We start from the raw sequence: 18002 nt of genomic DNA on the forward strand, positions 1-18002 counted from the left end.
CCCCCGATGTGGGTCTGTCCCCCCCCCCCCGGGAACCATGGAGCCCACCGCTTCTTCCCATGGTGCCCACTGAGCTTTTCAAAAGTGGGCGGGGCCACTGTAAGGCAGGGCTTGTCACTGGCTCCCTGCATTTCTCCACCAAAGGATGAGGAGGACTGGTCTGCAACTGGCCTTTCCTAGGTCAGTACAAGGTTCCAGTCCCCCTTCAAGACTTCCTTCTTCTCAGAAGGCATGAGGAGGGAGGTCTTCCATTTGGCTCCTTCTTCTGAGGCAGCTATTTTGGGGTTCGGCTGTCTCCCATGGAAGCACCACCCCCTCTCAAAATTCCAAAGGTGCCGGCAGCCTCAAAAAAGTTGGGGACCCCTGCCCACAGAGGCGGCTTCTACTAGCCAAGTGCACTGGCATCATCCTCTGGAGCACCCCTACGCAGGGCGCGTGGAGCATCACCAGGGCTTCCCATGGAGGATTTCAGTAGCCCCCATCCTGGCCTGATGTTCTCCTCGGAACCCAGCCCAGCTAGCCTCAGGCCCAGGGGCAGATTAACCATTAAGCAGACTAAGCCCATGCTTAGGGCACCAGGGCCAAAGGGGGCACCACAAAGTTGGGGAAAGGGTGAAAAGCTTAGTTTGTACAGTATATTGTGTTATCATCAGTGCTCCCTCTAAGCTGAGTGAGTGTGAGCTAGCTCACAGGTTTTTAGCCTCCGGCTCACACATTTTTTGCCTTAGCTCAGGAAAGACGGCTCCAGAGCAAACTACTTTATGCAGTAGCCAAACTGCTCGCTCACGACTTTAATGCCAGCACCTCACAGAGTAGAGTTTTTCCTCACAAGACTGCACAGCTTAGAGGGAACACTCATATGAATAAATTTTTGTATTGCTGCAACCTGCACTGTATATCAGGTCAGACAGGTCAACAACTAAAATGGCCTAGGGTCAGTGTGGAAAGGAGGGGGGGGGCACCACGATTGGTCAGTGCTTAGGGCACCAGTGAGCCTCAATCTGCCCCTGCTCGGGCCCATAAGAGTGCACAGCATACGGGATACCTGAGCTGGGCCTTCCTGCCTCTCCCAACCAGCTATGCCACAAAGAACCAAGACCAAAAGGTCCCTCAAGTTTTGCGGTTGACCTCTAGGAGTGGCCAACCAGATGCCCCCCCCCAGATGACCTCCCCTTCCCTTCTTCATCCCCACAAAAGGAAACTAGGCAGCACCTGGCAGAAGAGCTGCAGCTAGAGTTGCCAGCTTCCAGGTGCCAGCTGGAGATCTCTGGTCTCCAGGCAACAGAGACCCGTTTCCCCTGGAGAAAATGGCTGCTTGGAAGTTGGTCTCTGTGGCACTATACCCTGCTGAAGTCCCTCCCCAGGCTCCACCCCCAAAACCTCCAGGACGTTGGCAACCCTAGCTGTGGCCTTCTCCCTGGGCTCCCGGCAACCCCCACGCTGAGCCACACCTGCCATGTCCGGCTGGCACTTCACTTCCAGGTCCACCGTCGAGAGGCAGAGCTTGTTGCCGTCCTGCTGGGCCGCCATCTCCTTGTGGTTCTTCATCGAGCCCCCCACGCTGAGGCGGCGGCCCACGGTCGTCACTTGCTTGTAGAACTGCTTCCCGGTGATCTTGTGGTCAAACCCCAGCCAGCTGAACTTAATCTTCACCCTGATCAGCAGAAGCGGGGAGGGCGGGGACAAGAGGTGGGTGAGCACCAGTGGTCCCTCTAAGCTGTGCTGGCGTGAGATAGTTCACAGTTCTTTAGCCTCCGGCTCACACATTTTTGTCTTGGCTCAGGAAGGACGGCAAACTCATTTATGTAGTAGCGAAATCGTTCGCTCACAACTTTCATGCCAGTGGCTCACAAAGTAGAATTTTTGCTCACAAAGACTCCATTACTTAGAGGGAGCGTGGGTGCGCACCCCTCGACTCAGTCCGGCTTGGGCTTGCCTGCGGCTCCGCATCTGGTGGAAAGGCAGCCTCGGCCACTTGGTGGAAATCGGCACAAGAGGGAGTCATGACTCAAACTGGGCTGACCCATGCCCCTTCGGAGCCAAGTCACAGTGGGATGGCCTCCGGTACAAGACACACGGAAACTAGACCGGTGTCGGCGTGCCCAGAGGTGGGGGAGCTGCCAAGGCCCAAGCTTTCTGGTGGGGCCCACTGCCACACAGCCCCCCAACCACATGCTGCCAAGGAAGGACGTGCGGGGGTGTCCAATGGCGGCGTTTCCGTCTGTACACACCACCCACCACCATTGGGGAAATGAGACACAGCCAGTGTGAAGGCTCACAAACAGGCGGAGGAAGGAAGAACACACAGGGGGAGGGGAAGAAGAAAAAGAAGAAGAGATTGGATTTATATATCCTGCCCTTCACTACCCAAAGGAGGCTCAGAGCGGCTCACAAACTCCTTTCCCTTCCCCTCCCCACAACAGACACCCTGTGAGGTAGGTGGGGCTGAGAGAGAAGAAGAGATTGGATTTATATATCCTGCCCTTCACTACCCAAAGGAGGCTCAGAGCGGCTCACAAACTCCTTTCCCTTCCCCTCCCCACAACAGACACCCTGTGAGGTGGGTGGGGCCGAGAGAGCTCTGACAGAGACGGCTCTTTTTCAAGAACAGCTCTTATCAGAACTACGGCTTGCCCAAGGTCATCCAGCAGATACAAGTGGAGGAGTGGGGAATCAAACCCGGCTCTCCCAGATTAGAGTCCGCGCACTTAACCACTCCACCAAACTGGTGGAGGCGGGTGGGCTCGATGGAAGGCACAAACAGGGGTCCCGGTGGTGGTCAAAGGAGGAGAGGGGACCCCTGAGCATTGCCTGCCTAGGGTCCTCCAAAACCTAAAACCGTCTTGGACAGAAGCAAAGCTTTGCGAGAGCCAGACCGTGCTCCTGTTCATTTCCGTAGGACTTGCGCAGAAGACATTCCAAGAAGAATTGCACCTCGTGGGTCCCACCAATGGTTATGCTCGGAAGCCTTGTGCATGAGGAGCTCCCCCCTCCCCCAGTGCAGCATCCCTCAGAGAGAATCCCACTCCAGGGACCCTTTGCTCCCAGGGGACTCACGTGTAGTCCATGTCTTCCGGGCCTGGGAACGGCTCAAGCGGCCAGTTGAAGAAGCAGTTGAAGAAGACCAGACCCGCACAGCAGGCCCAGACCAGCAGGATGAGGATGAAGGAGACCCCAAAGTCATAGATCACCTGGGAAGCAAGAAGAGAGACCGCCCGTTACCAGCCAGTTTTCAAAAGGGCGCCCGGAAAAGGCAAACCGGCTTAGGCATTGGAGCCCAAGGTTCAAAAGATGCCACTTGGGCGCTCCACTGCAGAGGGGAGAACAGGTCTTAGGGCCTGCCTGTCTGCAACTGGATTAGACTTTCCAGCCAGAGAAAAAGGCTCTGCCTATTTATTTCTTTAATTCATTTATATCCTGCCTCCCCCCCCCCCCAACGGGGACTCAAAACAGCTTACAACGTTCCCCTTTCCTCTGTTTTATCCTCACAACAACCCCGTGAAGTAGGTTAGGCTGAGAGGGCGTGTGACTGGCCCAACGACACCCAGCGAGCATCCACAGCACAAGCGGGGATTCGAACCTGGGTCTCCCAGATACTAGTCCGACACGCTTAAGTACTAGCATTTGGCAGAGTCGATTTCGTCAGCCAACAAACTCTTCACCTCCTACCCTTGTCAACTGTCATTTTTAAAACAAACCTATTGAATATTCCAGAGAAATGCACATTCGCACAGGATGCTAGGAAGGGAAGAGATCCCATGGCTTTGTATCTTGTGGCAGTGAATTCCACAGACTGGAGTGGCCGTGGACTTCCATGGCTTTAAAAAAAGAAGCAAGCCCACCAGAAGAGAACCTCATTGTTCAGAGGCAGTGCACGGATGCCAGGTGCTGTGGGTGATCGAGAGAAAGGGCTGGGGCCTTCATGCCCTGCCTGCGGGCACCTGGCAGGCTGCTGCTGGCACCGGAATGCTGATCTCGGTGGATTCCTTTGGGGCCCTTCCAACGGTTCGCACTTTCCCAAGCAGGGCGCGGCAACTCTTACACAAACAATCCGGGACTGCCACCTCCGCCAGTTCTTGGATGGCTACTTTAGCTGACGTAGCGCCGTTGGTGGTTGCATCACCCTCTTCAACCTGGCACTGATCAGTCCACGTTCAGAGAGGCAGGCTGTGAGCAAACGTCTCATCATATTCATAACTATTTTAGGACCCTGCAGGATCCAGGGCAGGACAAAGGAATCAGTGACTGGTGTGTACACACATACACACAATCTCCCGTCCTATATTGTTAAAAATGACCTGCAAGATGTATTTTGTTTAGAGCATTTATTTATTATCAAATTTATACCCCGCCCTCCCTGCAAAGCATGGACAAGAGTGGCAGAGGGGTTGCATATCACCCTCCCTGGCTAGAATTCTTTACAGTGGTTCAAGCCACTGCTTGGTGGCTAGGAGACTAAGAGGTGGCCAGGGACAGCCCTGGCGCCACTCTTTTTAAATTATTTTTTATTTTGAACAGTTTTCATAGCAAAACGAACAACACAACCATATATCTAAGCGTTACAAGCGTTAAGCAAATCCAAGAAACAAGAAAAGCCTTGTGCAGTTTGCCTATACTACTGTTATGTATTGGGATTGAATCATTCCTGATTGAATCACCCCAGAGACAGGCTGAGCTTGAGGCACAAGAACAATAGCCTGCCAGGATTCTGAAAGTAACCAATCTAGTAGTAAAGGTAAAGGTTCCCTTGCTCGAAAGCCAGTCGAATCCAACTCTAGGGTTGCGGTGCTCATCTCCGTTTCAAAGCCAAAGAGCCAGCGCTGTCCGAAGACGTTTCCGTGGTCATGTGGCCGGCATGACTAAACACCAAGGCACACGGAACGCTGTTACTTTCCCACCGAAGCGGTACCGATTTATCTACCGTATTTTCCTGCGTATAAGACTACTTTTTAACCCAGGGAAATCTTCTCAGAAGTGGGGGGTCGTCTTATACGCCGGTACGCCAGAAGCATCAGCACAGCTCTATATTTTAACTGGAAAACTCTCTATTTTAACTGAAAAGTTGGGGGTCGTCTTATACGCCCAGTCGTCTTATACGCCGGAAAATACGGTACTTGCAATTTCTTGCTTTCGAACTGCTAGGTTGGCAGGAGCTGGAACTAGAGACGGGAGCTCACTCCGTCATGCGGCACCCGGGTCTCGAACTGCTGAACTATTGATCTTCCACAGCCTGCAGTTCAGCGTCTTAACCACTTGAGCTACCACAGCTCCAAATCTAGTAGTAATGTTATGTAAATAGCCTGTCACTAGGAGTGGGGTGTGTTTGGGTGTGGCAACTGCATACTATTTAACAAAGCTGAGACTCTGGAGTCTTGTCTTGCTGAAAACACCAATAAAGTAGAACTGATCACTAGGCTTGTGGTCTGTTCATCCATGGAACCCATTATTTAACAACTACGCAAAAAGTAGGCAACAAATCTCTGAGGAGATACAGCTGTATTACTTCCCCACAATGGAGTGCTGAAACCCCATAAAACCCGCATAGTAAGACCTTAAGCGTGTTTGTCACACAAGCAAGTCCCAGTCAGTGCAACTGGACTCTACGGTCTCTTCCAGCACTTCCCGATCTTGTTCCTTCTTTGCAGCCTCAGGCGATTTCAAAAATGAAGTGTGGAAGGGACCATTTTGCAGGACATTTTAAAGTGACAGTGCAGCCAGAAAAGGGGTGGGTGGGCGGGCATAGCATCATCCCAACCATGCCCCTTGCCGGTCATGACAGTGGCACAATTGCAGCACTATGGTCACAAATATCTCCTCAAAACAGGTCTGGGAAAGGCAGGGGGGCAGCAAGGATAACAGGGACCTGCTAGCAGCCTGGATTCTCTCTAAAGAACACTCCCATGCAAAACACAGAGGTTATAGGCTGGAAATGATATAGCCTGGTACTCGTGAAGAGCTGCTTATCCATTAAGGCCGAGTAGAAAAAAAATTGGTGCTTTTTCTTTCTTTGATTGTCATCTTACGTTCGTAATGTATGTTAATAAATCTAATCTCTGGGTTTAGTACGTCTGCATGTTCCAAGTTGGGAGTGGATTCTAACTTTTCACCCCACATTAAATTGCCTTTGTCTTTCCAGCCAGGCCATTAAGAAAGGAAATCAACCAAGCATGCAAGGGGGGGGGCAGGAAAGTGACAAATAATGGCCGCAGCTCATTTTCTCAGCTAAGCACCTGCTCCTAAATAAAGAGAAGCCTGATTTGTACTGTGTTTTAGGGCACTTTTCGGCACCACGGTGAAGCTGGACTGACTAGAAACCCATCCAGTCCCACCTATCCTGCAATGACCCCCCTGGCTGCTGGAGCTACAGAGAGCTTGTCTTTTAAAATACAGATGCAAAACTGACTGGCAGTTGTTAAAACTGAATAATCTGAATGTTATTGTTAAACTGAAAGTACTGCACATATGTACCTGACAAGGATGTTATAATAGCACGTTATGTACTTTACCGAATGATAAACAGAACACGTTCATTTACAATAGTTTCTTGCAGTGTGCGTTTATTCGTTACTTGGCGCTACAGAGAGCAGCAAGGCCGCTCTGACTTCCCCCACGGAAATCACACGTCTTCGCCAAGCCCCCTTCCATGCTCTTCCAAGCAAAAGCAGTGGCACAGAGCGTATAACGTTCCATCCCACCTACCTTGATTCCGGGGAAAGTAACCGCCGAAGAAGCGTAAGAGCCAATCATGAGAGCGATGAAGGTGGAGCGAAGGTCGCCGAACATGTTGGGCAGCTGAGAAGGAACAAAGGATCGAGAGAGTGGTTAGAAGCGGGCTGTGGAAAGAGAAAAGGGTCCTGCTTGTTTGGGAGCAAGAGGGAGGCGTGTGCACGGAGGTGGGTGGTGATGCAGGTGCCCCCGCTCACCAGTACGTGCTCTAGAACAGCTGCGGTCTGGAGGCACACTGTTCAAGTCTGAAAGCAGACTGTTTGCTTTCCCAGAGAGTTTCAAGGGGGGCGGCTGCTTCTGGAGGCCCAGACGTGTCTCCTTCCCACTTGCATCTCTGGGCAACGGCTTCCGCCTCAACCCAGCTCAGACCAGGAATGGCTCCAGGACAAAAGAAACATGTTTCTGTCTGGAAAGCAGGCCCTCGCTCAGGTCACTTTCAGTGCTTGAGCCAGAGGCAACAGCTTCCCAGAGACTGGGAACCGAGAGACATACAAAATCTCGCAAGGCAAAAACAGGAGGAGCTCACACCATGTGAGTGAAGCATCCTCCAGACTCAATGGGTCTGAATCAATGGGTCTAGCTGATCAGCTGGGCTGCCAGAGCACCCAAATGGCACACCTCCTTTGCCACAGAACCTTGAGAGAGTGGCTCAGCATGGGTCTCGCATGCCCCTCGTGATGAGACTGCACTTTTAAAAGCTTGGAAGTGCTGTGTAAACAGATAAAGTGCTGTGATGGTTTAATTCTTCGCAGAAACAGAGGGCCTTGAGTGACAGGCTGCTCCAGTCTTGTGAGAGCTATATGCTGAGGACATTCAGTCAGATTCCTGCCTTAACTGAGAAGAGACGGGTACTGAGACCATCTGAGAATAGCCCTGGCAGAAAAAGGGTTTAGTGCCGACAGAGTCAGATTTCAGCCTTGACTGAACACAGTCTGAATTCAGCATTAGCTAAGAGCAGTTTGAACACAGACAGAGAACTGGAGAACAACTTGGGTAGTAGAGAAGGCTCCCATTCAGGCCAAAGGAAAGGGAATATATCTTCTAGAGATAGATTCCCTATCCAGTCTTGGTCTAAGGGAGCTATGCAGCAAGGAAAGTCACCATTTCCCCCTTCCTACCATAAGAATTGAAAGAACAGCCGGTAGGTAAAGGGGGAAAGGGTGCTGGTGCAGAAATACATCCACACAGATCCCAAGCCCCACTTTGAAGATAACCTTTCAGGAAAGATTGTACAGAAAGAGATATGGGAAAACAGGCAGTGAAGCAGGGGAAAGCCTAGACAATAGAAGACTTCATGATGCTATCAAGTGGAAGCCCTGCCCCACCAGTGGCTGCAGTTGGTGGGGGGGAATACAGAGCAAAGGTTCTGCATGGAAGCGACCTATGTTAAGGCAGATTCAGAAGCAGTCGTTAAAATTAAGAGCATAAGAGCAGCCATGTAGGACCAGGCCAGTGGCCAAAACTCAGGTGCCATCAGGAGGTCCACCAACAGGGGCAGAACTCCAGAAGCCCTCCCACTGTTGCCCCCCCCCCCAAGCACACAGAATACAGAGCATCATTGCCCCATCTATTCCCCAAGGGCTGTAGAGATAACATTTCCCCGGGAGAAGCCCAAGACTTCAGGGGGTACGGAGGAGACAGGACCATCATTGCAAAAACAGAGTTTGGATGCACCCGTTTAATCTCAGCGTAAGCCGCAGCAAGTTCAAAAACCAAAAGAAAGTGAGTCACCATTCAAAACGTGCCCTGCATACACAAATCCTTTCGCTGAACCACCTCGTGCCGGGGAAAGTCAGATAAGACAGCCACCGGCAGAGGCAGATTCCAGCTGCTTCCCATGGGCCAGAGGTGGCGCAAGAGGTGATATCATTGCCTTCCTTCCAGGATTTCAGAAATTGTGTTTTTACTGGCTGACTCAGGGCTGGCTGCACAAAAGGGAAATGCCGGCACCAGAGAATTGCCCGGGACAGGGAAAAGAGGGAGAGAACATAGCCACAGGCGGTGTCCAGTTTCTCTGCTGCTTTAGAGTCCATCTGCCTTTTCCATGTGCTCCAGAGAACAGCAGCCAGAACACCTGCAGCACCTTTTGCTCTGACGTCACTCCACGCCACTCCTCTCTGGCTGGAGAACTTCAGATGGAATGCAGCAGCCCTGTCCTCAGACAACCTCAGAGCAACTGGTTGCACTGCTTGCAGAGACGCTGCAACGGAGGGAGGGGAGCCGCAGCAGAGCCTGCACTGCAGTGACACCCTCCCCCACCCCCCGGGTCTTGGACCCACCTCTAGTACCTGCACCTGGGGCACAAAACACACACAGAGTCGAGACCGACTGCTCAGATGAGAGGTATCGGGGATGCACGTTTTGCCACGCAAGCCAGACTGCCACGGGCTGGTAAATTCTTTGCCTTGACTTCAAAGGACTCTGCTAGGATGTCACAGTTTCAAGGGTCAGGCCTTCGGAGGAGTTTGGTGTAGGGGTTACGTGCGCGGACTCTAATCTGGGAGAACCGGGTTTGATTCCCCCACTCCTCCACTTGCACCTGCTGATGTGACCTTGGGCAAGCCATAGTTCTGACAAGAGCTGTCCTCGAAAAAGAGCAGTTTGTGTCAGAGTTCTCTCAGCCCCACCCACCTCACAGGGTGTCTGTTGTGGGGAGGGGAAGGGAAGGGAGTTTGTAAGCCGCTCTGAGACTCCAAGTGAAGGGCGGGGTATAAATCCAATCTCTTCTCTTCTTCTTCTTCTTTTATTATGGCCCCAATGACATCATACTTTCCAGAGCCGTGACAGACCACACGAGGTTGCCTTCTGCTGAGTCAGGCCTTTGATAGAGCACTGCTGAGTCAGACCTTTGATAGAGCAAGGTCGGCATGGCCTCCTCTGACTGACAGCTGCCCTCCGACGTTTCCAGGAGAGGTCCTTCACTTCCCCCATGACCTGAAATCTTTTAACTGATGATGCTGAGGATTGAACCTGGGACCTTCCGCGTGGCAAGCAGAGCTTCTTCCACCGAGCCACAGCCCCTCACCCCACAGATCTTCTGTTTCCCATGTAGCCCTGGCCAAAAGGGCCTTTTTGGTGGTGGCCCACCAGCTGCAAGTTCACAAGGAAGCCCTTTCCTTTCTGGTCAGGAGGCCAGTAAGCGCTCCACCCCACCCCACCCCGTACAGCTGCTACTTCCCAGAGTGCTCCACAAAAAGAACTGCAGCAGTCCAAGAACACACACACACCCTGGTCAAGAGGAGGGTCCAGGGCTCAGAGGCAAACATGCAGAAGGTCCCAGGTTTGATCCCCCCTCCTGCTTTAAAAGAGGTCAGGTGACAGGTGGTGAGAAAGACCTCCCGCTGAGACTCTGGAGACTGGCTGCCAGTCAAAGGAGAAAAGCATGACTTTGAAGAGAGGAGGGCTGACTTGGCAGACAGCAGCTGCGTATGCTCACCAAGTCCAAAGGCAGGCAACCGGGATATAAGAACATAAGAGGAGCCAATGTGGGATCAGGCCAATGGCCCATCCAGGACAACACTCTGTGTCACACAGTGGCCAGAAATACCAGGTGCCGTCAGGAGGTCCAGCAGTGGGGCCAGGACACTAGAAAGCCTCCCACTGTTGACCAGTGTTCCCTCTAAGCTGAGTTAGTGTGAGCCAGCTCACAGATTTTTAGCCTCCAGCTCACAGATTTTTCTCTTCGCTCAGGAAGGAGGGCTCCAGAGCAAACTAATTTATGCTGCAGCCAGATCACCTGCTCACAGTTTTAATGCCAGGAGCTCACAAAGTAGAATTTTTGCTCACAAGACTCCGCAGCTTAGAGGGAACATTGCTGTTGACCCCCCCCCCCAAGCACCAAGAAGACAGAGCATCACTTGCCCCAGAGTCCCTATCTGTACCTTGTGGCTTAATAGCCACTGATGGACCTCTGCTCCATATGCTTATCTAATTCCCTCTTGAAACCGTCCATGCTTGTAGCCGCCCCCACCTCCTGTGGCAGTGAATTCCATGTGTTCATCACTCTTAATCACTGGATGCACCCAGTCCAGTCCTTCTCTAGTTCAGCATCCAAAACCAGGACCTTCGTTCCCGTGAGAGCTCAGGGCACCACAGTCATTAGGAGTGTGCAAGCCTCGGAGGGAAGCAGCAGCAAACGCCTTCCCCGAGTGAGCCCTCTCGCCTCTTTGTCAGACCACAGACCACCACGTCGCCGACCTCTGCAACTTTTAAAAAGGTAAAGGTTCCCTTGCTCAAAAGCCAGTCGAGTCCGACTCTAGGGTTGCGGTGCTCATCTCCGTTTCAAAGCCGAAGAGCCAGTGCTGTCCGAAGACGTTTCCGTGGTCATGTGGCCGGCATGACTAAACACCACGGCGCACGGAACGCTGTTCCCTTCCCACCGAAGTGGTACCTATTTATCTGCTTGCAATTTCTTGCTTTCGAACTGCTAGGTTGGCAGGAGCTGGAACTAGAGACGGGAGCTCACTCCGTCATGCAGCAACTCGGGTCTCGAACTGCTGAACTACCGACCTTCCACAGCCTGCAGTTCAGTGTCTTAACCACTTGAGCCACCGCAGCTCCTTTTAGTGGCTTTTAGTGGCTCCTTAAAACGGTGTGCTCTTTTCCTCAAAGTCTCTCCTCTGAAATCCATGCGCACGAGAGTTAAAAAAAAAAGCAGCTGTTCAACTTTGTTCTCTTTCCCCCTCCGAGAGAAGCAGCAGGGAGGGGCGCAGCAGGACAAGCCACGCCAAACAAGCGCCCCCGCCCCCAATGCTCCGCGCTGCTGCCAAGGAAGAATTCAGCTGCACGAGACTGCCTTGCGCTCGCTCCTTTGGGCACAAAGCCATTGGGCACGAAGTCAGGCGCCCTGTCTCCTTTCCCAAATAAGGGACTGCCTTTGTTGCTCAGGCCTCTATATCGCGGGGGGGGGGGGGGCTGGGGCTTGTCCTCCCCAAAGCAGGAGCTGCAACAGGGGCTGCCCCTTCCTGTCCTCCCCTCCTCCGCTTGCTCTGCAGCTGAGGCACAGGCCTGCCTTTGCACTTGGTGGATGTTCACTCCACTGGTCTCCAGTGACAATGGGCCCCCCCTCCTGCTTGAGAATGAAATGAACTCTTCCCCACCACCTTGATGCCCCAGCAAGCCCTCCCCCGCCTGCCTCTGCAGCAGAAGGTAAGCTTCCATAGCTCTGCCAGCTGGTCAGACAAATACGCCACCCAGGTCTAGCAAGGATGCTTGCCCTCCGTCTGACCACAAGCTACGCCGAGTGGATAAAGCCTTTTGATCCCCCCCCCCGAGATATAAACATGGCCATCTGCACTGCAGGAAAACGGACACAATCCAAGACACTTCTGTGCTTCGACAAAAAAAGCTGTTTACTTAAAAAAATCCTGTCTGGAAGGCCCAGGGCATAAAACTGAGCCCTGTGCAAACACCACAGCACTTTTCTTAGTGCTCAAACAGATGCTTTGTTCCACGCACAAAAAGGAAAGTTGCAGACCTCTACATGCCTCAATTTGCCTCAGGTCCCGCAAGGAAGAGTTAACCCTTCAGCCTCCACTGGTTCTTTGCTACCTGGAAGTGGCTCTCCCCACTTCCCCACATTCCTCTTTCGAAAGCAAATGAGGGAGCTTGTTTTGAATAGCAAAACTGAGTGGAGGCTGAAGGGTTAACTGCCCTCCATGCTCAGACAACCTGAGGTTGCAGGAGACGGCAAGGCAACTATGCTCGACAGAACAAGATGCCTGATCTAAGCCCTTAATTCATGCCAGTCCTTTGGACCGAACTCCCCCCGTGCCCTTTTGACAAAAAGCAACAACTAACCACTTTGGACAGCAGTGTGTACCCTTGCCGACTCTTGGCACTGCAGGACTGGCAGAAAGCTACCATAAAGCACACTGCTGAAAAATGCAGCAAGCAAACGGTCTGCACCCATTTCAACCAGGGTGTAAAAGGAAGCAACCCTCTGTGTTTGATACAGACTCCTGCATACCCAAAATGGCAAACCAGCCCCAAATGCATATGATTTATAGGGAATGTCATCACTTATTTAATTTATATCCTGCCTTCTCTGCCAAGGCAGGCCCAGGGCGACTTACATAGAAAGGTTTGTCAACAACATATGGCCTACAGGCCATCCAACAGCACCCGTACAGCCAAAAAAGACACGTGCCCCATCCAGAGCGAGTTCAAAACAAGCTCGGCAGCACAACACAAAGCACAACTGACTCACACAGGCTGCACATAACTTAGGCTGTCCTTAACAGCACTCTCTCTCTCCCCTCCGCAGCAAGCGCAGGCCTCACCCGCCTCCACCTGCGCCAACTTCCTTTTGGTTCACGGCTCCATCCTGAAGATAGTCCAGGTGGCCAGCCGTGTTTGGTCTGAAGCGGGAGAATGAATTTAGAGTCCAGTGGCACCTTTAAGACCAACAAAGGTTTATTCAAGGTATGAGCTTTCGTGTGCTTGCACACGAAAGCTCATACCTTGAATAAACCTTTGTTGGCCTTAAAGGTGCCACTGGACTCTAAATTCGTTCTGTTTCATCCCGAGACAGTGTGGGCCTGGTCTCCTTGCTTTTAAAGCCCAGATTACTGCTCTCCTCATGGGGGCTGGAGTGTCTTGGCTACATGCAGACGACAGGATGGGGAGAGCCGTGGTTACTTCCTCCCCCAAGGCACTCTTACGATACTGGGGGGTGAGGAAGAGGAAAGGGAAGGACCAGGCAGCAGAGGACACTGTCCTCAGCACCCCCAGCCCCAATACTATAAAGAAAACCCTGGGGGGAAACAGCCAGCACGCTCCCATCATACAGAAGCCTCAGTATCGCCACCAAACTACAGTTCCCAGGATTCCTCGGGGGAAGGACCCTGACAGTTCAAGCAGTGTGAGACATATAGGCTGACAGCCCCCAGCCCCAATACCATAAAGAAGACCTGGAGGGGAGCAGCCGGCACGCTCCCATCACACGGAAGCCTCAGTATCGCCAAACTACAGTTCCCAGGATTCCTCGGGGCAAGGACCCTGACAGTTCAAGCCGTATGAGACATAGAGGCCGGCAATGGGCCAGGTGCCCGGGGCCGGCTAAAAGACAGAAGTAAGAGCACTCACCGTGAGCGACGTAAAGGTCATGCACATCCCCCCAAAGCCATTCAGCGCCAGCGCGAAGAAGATCAGCACGGACAGAGCTGCAGAGGAAGGAGAAAAACCGTGAGGAGCCGAGAAGCTCCCCCCCCCCCAAGGCCGCACCGGCATCGCTTGGGTCTCCTGGGAGCCAGAGCATGGAGAAACCGGAGACCATGGCACTGTGGAATGCAGGCCAGAGAGGGGCCAACAGGCTGGGAGCCTGCTGCGCTCAGGCTGTTGAGAGTGTCGCCCTGGGAACAGCGCTCTGTGCGGCCGGGCCAGCTTTTGACCCGTGTTCCCTCTAAGCTGAATTTGTGTGAGCTAGCTCACAGTTTTTTAGCCTCTGGCTCACACATTTTTGTCCTCGCTCAGGAAGGATGGCTCCAGAGCAAACTAATTATCCAAACTGCTCACTCACAACTTGAATGCCCAGTAGCTCACAAAGTAGAATTTTTGCTCACAAGACTCCACAGCTTAGAGGGAACATTGCTCTTGACCCGTGAGCACTAGGGAAAGGGCTCCGGAGAGCCACGCTGTGGCAGAGCACCAGCCTGGCTTTGCCCGGAGAAGGACAAAGGCTCCTTCCCCAGCAGCTCCAGGTAAAACAGGTCTCCAGATGCAGAACCAGCAGAGGCCTTGAAGGGACACTGCCAGGTGGTGCCCACACTCGGCTACCCAGGCTAGAGGTGTATTTCAGTGTCACACAAGACCAATGCTCCCTCTAAGCTGTGGAGTCTTGTGAGCAAAAATTCTACTTTGTGAGCTACTGGCATGAAAGTTGGGAGCGAGCGATTTGGCTACTGCATAAATTAGTTGGCTCTAGAGTCATCCTTCCTGAGCCAAGACAAAAATGTGTGAGCTGGAGGCTAAAAAACTGTGAGCTAGCTCACTCAACTTAGAGGCAACACTGCACAAGACCCTCGGCTCTGGCAGCAAAGCGCTCTCATGCCAAGCCGTGGCTCCCCCCACCCAGTGCTACTCCAAATAAGGCCGCCACCTCCCCAAACCATGGTCCCCTTTGATCATTTAGATGGCCCTCCCGGTTTTGCAAAGTTTGGCTTCTGTTGGCACAGGGAGGAGGCTACGGAAGAGGCAGCCCACAGGTGGGATGAGGCCTGGAACCACTAGCCAAGGGCCCACGTCCCCCCCCCAGCCCTCAGCTCTCCCCTTGAACCATCTCCCAGTTCGCAGCCGCATACTTACAGTCAGGGTTGCTGGCACCATAAGCAATCATCACACAAGATACGGCGAAAGAGGCGCTGAAACACAGCAAGGGCCAACCGTCACATGAAGGTACCATGTACCCAGGGCTTTTCTTTGTAGAAAAAGCCCAGCAGGAACTCATTAGCATAATAGGCCACACCCAATAGCAGGAACTCATTAGCATATTAGGCCACACCCCTGACAGCACCACTCATTAGCATATTAGGCCACACCCACACATTGCCAGAAGTGTGGTCATCCAGCCACACCCACCTTTTGCTTCTTATTCTGTTTACCTTGTTTGTTGTCAAAGCCCAGAGCTTTTTTTGTAGCAGGAACGTCTTTGCATGTTAGGCCACACCCCCCTAATGTAGCCAATCCTAATGAGTTCCTGCCGTTGGGTGTGGCCTATTATGCTAATGAGTTCCTGCTGGGCGTGGCCAACTCAGGAGCCAGCCGGAACTCCGTTCCTGTGCGTTCCTGCTCAAAAATAGCCCTACATGTACCTAAGTACAGTTACACCATGGTCTCTCCTTTTGGGGGGGAGGGGACACACACTAAGCACATCCCACATGTACAGAAAGCGAGGGCAGCACTGCTTGCTTTCCACCGAGCCCATCTCTGAAACATCCCCCATCTATTTCATCATCAACTGAAGATGCAGTGAAGACGACAGAGGGGCTTCTACCCCTCCCTGCCCCTCTCCCACCACTGTCCAACTGGTCAAGCCATCCATGAAGGGGTGTGTGTGTGTGAACGTGCCACAGTCGCTAGCAGGGAAGACTTCCTTGGCCCTGTTTCTTAGAAGCATGCCCATTTTGCCTTGAAGGTTAAATCACCAAGAGGCAGAAGTTCGTGCCAAACTCCACAGTGTAACCTACAGGTGTGGCATCCCGGTTCTCGAAACTCCAGCCCAGCCAAGGCAAACGAAAAGGCTGCACTCTCCCACACCGTGATCCGACTGCAAGAGTCACACACCCCCTCCTGCACTCCCCATCCTTCTCTGCATACTTCAGTTTGTTTGCTGGGCTCTGCATTTCACGCCACCCCGTTGGGGTCAGTTGCACTGTTCCCTCTAAGCTGTGCGCATGAGCGGCCGCTCATTGACACAGGAAGCCCCGCTCAGCAGCAATCTGGAGTTGCACAGGGTCTTGCACTGCCCATTGCCCTTTTTAAGATTACAGCGGTTATATTCTCAGTAGGGGGGGGGGAATTAGAGGGAACTGTTGGCAGTTGTCTGGCTCAACCCAGTGCTGGATGCTTGTGAGATGCATCCAACCATAACATCAGTAGTTCAACTCTGGTAGTGTTCAGAACTCCATAGAGGACAACAGCAGCTCTGGGAAGGACTGGGGTCTCAGCACCCACGATAAGGTGCCGCCCTCCCCTACTGGCAGACATAATTTGGGGTTGAAACCTGCCTTGTCCTGGATGGCCCAGGCTAGCCTGATCTCATCAGATCTTCAAAGCTAAGAAGGGTCAACCTATTACTTGGACGGGAGACCACCAAGGAAGTTCAAGGTTGGGAGGGGCTGTGGCTCATTGGCAGAGCATCCGCTTGGCATGCAGAAGGTTCCAGGTTCAATCCCTAGTATCTCCAGTTAAAAGATCTGGCCGTAGGTGATGTGAAAGACCTCTGCCTGAGACCCTGGAGAGCCGCTGCCAGTCCGTGTAGACAACACGGACCTTGATGGACCAAGGGTCTGATTCAGTAGAAGGCAGCTTCATGTGTTCAAGATTGCAACTTAGAGGCAGGCAGTGATCAACTACCTCTGTTCAACCCTTGCCTTGAAAACCCTACAGGGTCACCGTAAGTCGGTTGCCACTTGATGACACTTCCCACCACAAATAGGGCTATGCCCTGACCTAGAAGGGAGCTGCGGTGGCTCAAGTGGTTAAGACGCTGAACTGCAGGCTGTGGAAGGTCGGTAGTTCAGCAGTTCGAGACCCAAGTGTGCCGCATGACGGAGTGAGCTCCCGTCTCTAGTTCCAGCTCCTGCCAACCCAGCAGTTCGAAAGCAAGACATTGCAAGTAGATAAATAGGTACCACTTAGGTGGGAAGGTAACAGCGTTCCGTGTGCCTTGGTGTTTAGTCATGCCGGCCACATGACCATGGAAATGTCTTCGGACAGCGCTGGCTCTTCGGCTTGGAAATGGAGATGAGCACCGCAACCCTAGAGTCGGATTCAACTGGCTTTCGAGCAAGGGAACCTTTACCTTTTACCTGACCTAGATAGCCCAGGCTATTCCAATATTCTCAGGTCTCGAAAGCTCATCAGGATCAGCCCTGGTTAGTACCTTGGTGGGAGACCACCAAGGAAGTCCAGGGTTGCTATACAGTGGCAGGCAGTGGCAAAACGCCTCTGAAGATCTCTTGCCTTGAAAATCCTACGAGGTCAGCCTAAGTCGGCCGCAGCTTGACAGCACCTTCCACCACCAACTGGGCTATCCTTTGCTCCTGGGCTTTTAGGAGCTGCTTGTTCTGCGGGAATCAAAGCTTTTCCAGACTCAGAACTAAAACTCAGCCCCTAATAGTCAAGGCACAAAAAAGGGCCAGGCTGCTTTTTTTCTTGGCCAGCTAGCAACCCTAGCAGTTTTGCTTTTTGTTTTTCAGCCGTGAAGAGCGGGAAACTCCTACCCCCCCTCTCCTCTGGCACTCCAAAGAGTTCAATTTGTGTACTTTGCCCCCACGGCATCTGCAAGCTAGGGAGAAAACTCTGCAGACAGGCCATATAACTGGCGGGGAGATAGCTGATGCAGGGACTAATGCCCGAACTCGCAACCTCGTGCTTATCAGAGATGGCTTGCCTGCTTCTGTACCACCTGCTGCTGGGCTGCACCCATCCAAAGTGCCGTGCGCCCACTTCCGCCCCATGCCCAGCAAAAGCCCAGTTCCCAGGACTCACCTGCCCAGCAGCCGCAGCTTCCGGGGGCCATATTTGTCCATGACGATGCCCAGAGGCAAAGTGAA

General features: G+C 52.7%; 1 protein-coding gene across 1 annotated transcript in view; it reads right to left on the reverse strand.

Moving 5' to 3' along the window:
- Positions 1–17995, reverse strand: part of SLC43A2 (solute carrier family 43 (amino acid system L transporter), member 2) — a 35695-nt gene extending 17700 nt beyond the window's left edge. Inside the window, exons 1-6 of the mRNA XM_015421903.1 lie at positions 17938–17995; positions 15031–15086; positions 13813–13889; positions 6700–6792; positions 3058–3191; positions 1452–1654 (exon numbers count right to left, since the gene is read on the reverse strand). Of these exons, the coding sequence (XP_015277389.1) occupies positions 1452–1654; positions 3058–3191; positions 6700–6792; positions 13813–13889; positions 15031–15086; positions 17938–17978 (604 nt within the window). The 5' untranslated portion in view covers positions 17979–17995. The remainder of the gene's footprint in view (positions 1–1451; positions 1655–3057; positions 3192–6699; positions 6793–13812; positions 13890–15030; positions 15087–17937) is intronic.
- Positions 17996–18002: the final 7 nt, after the last annotated feature.

Source organism: Gekko japonicus, unplaced genomic scaffold, assembly GCF_001447785.1.
Source record: "Gekko japonicus isolate JY-2015 unplaced genomic scaffold, Gekko_japonicus_V1.1 scaffold21, whole genome shotgun sequence".
In the NCBI taxonomy this organism is placed as follows: domain Eukaryota; kingdom Metazoa; phylum Chordata; class Lepidosauria; order Squamata; family Gekkonidae; genus Gekko; species Gekko japonicus.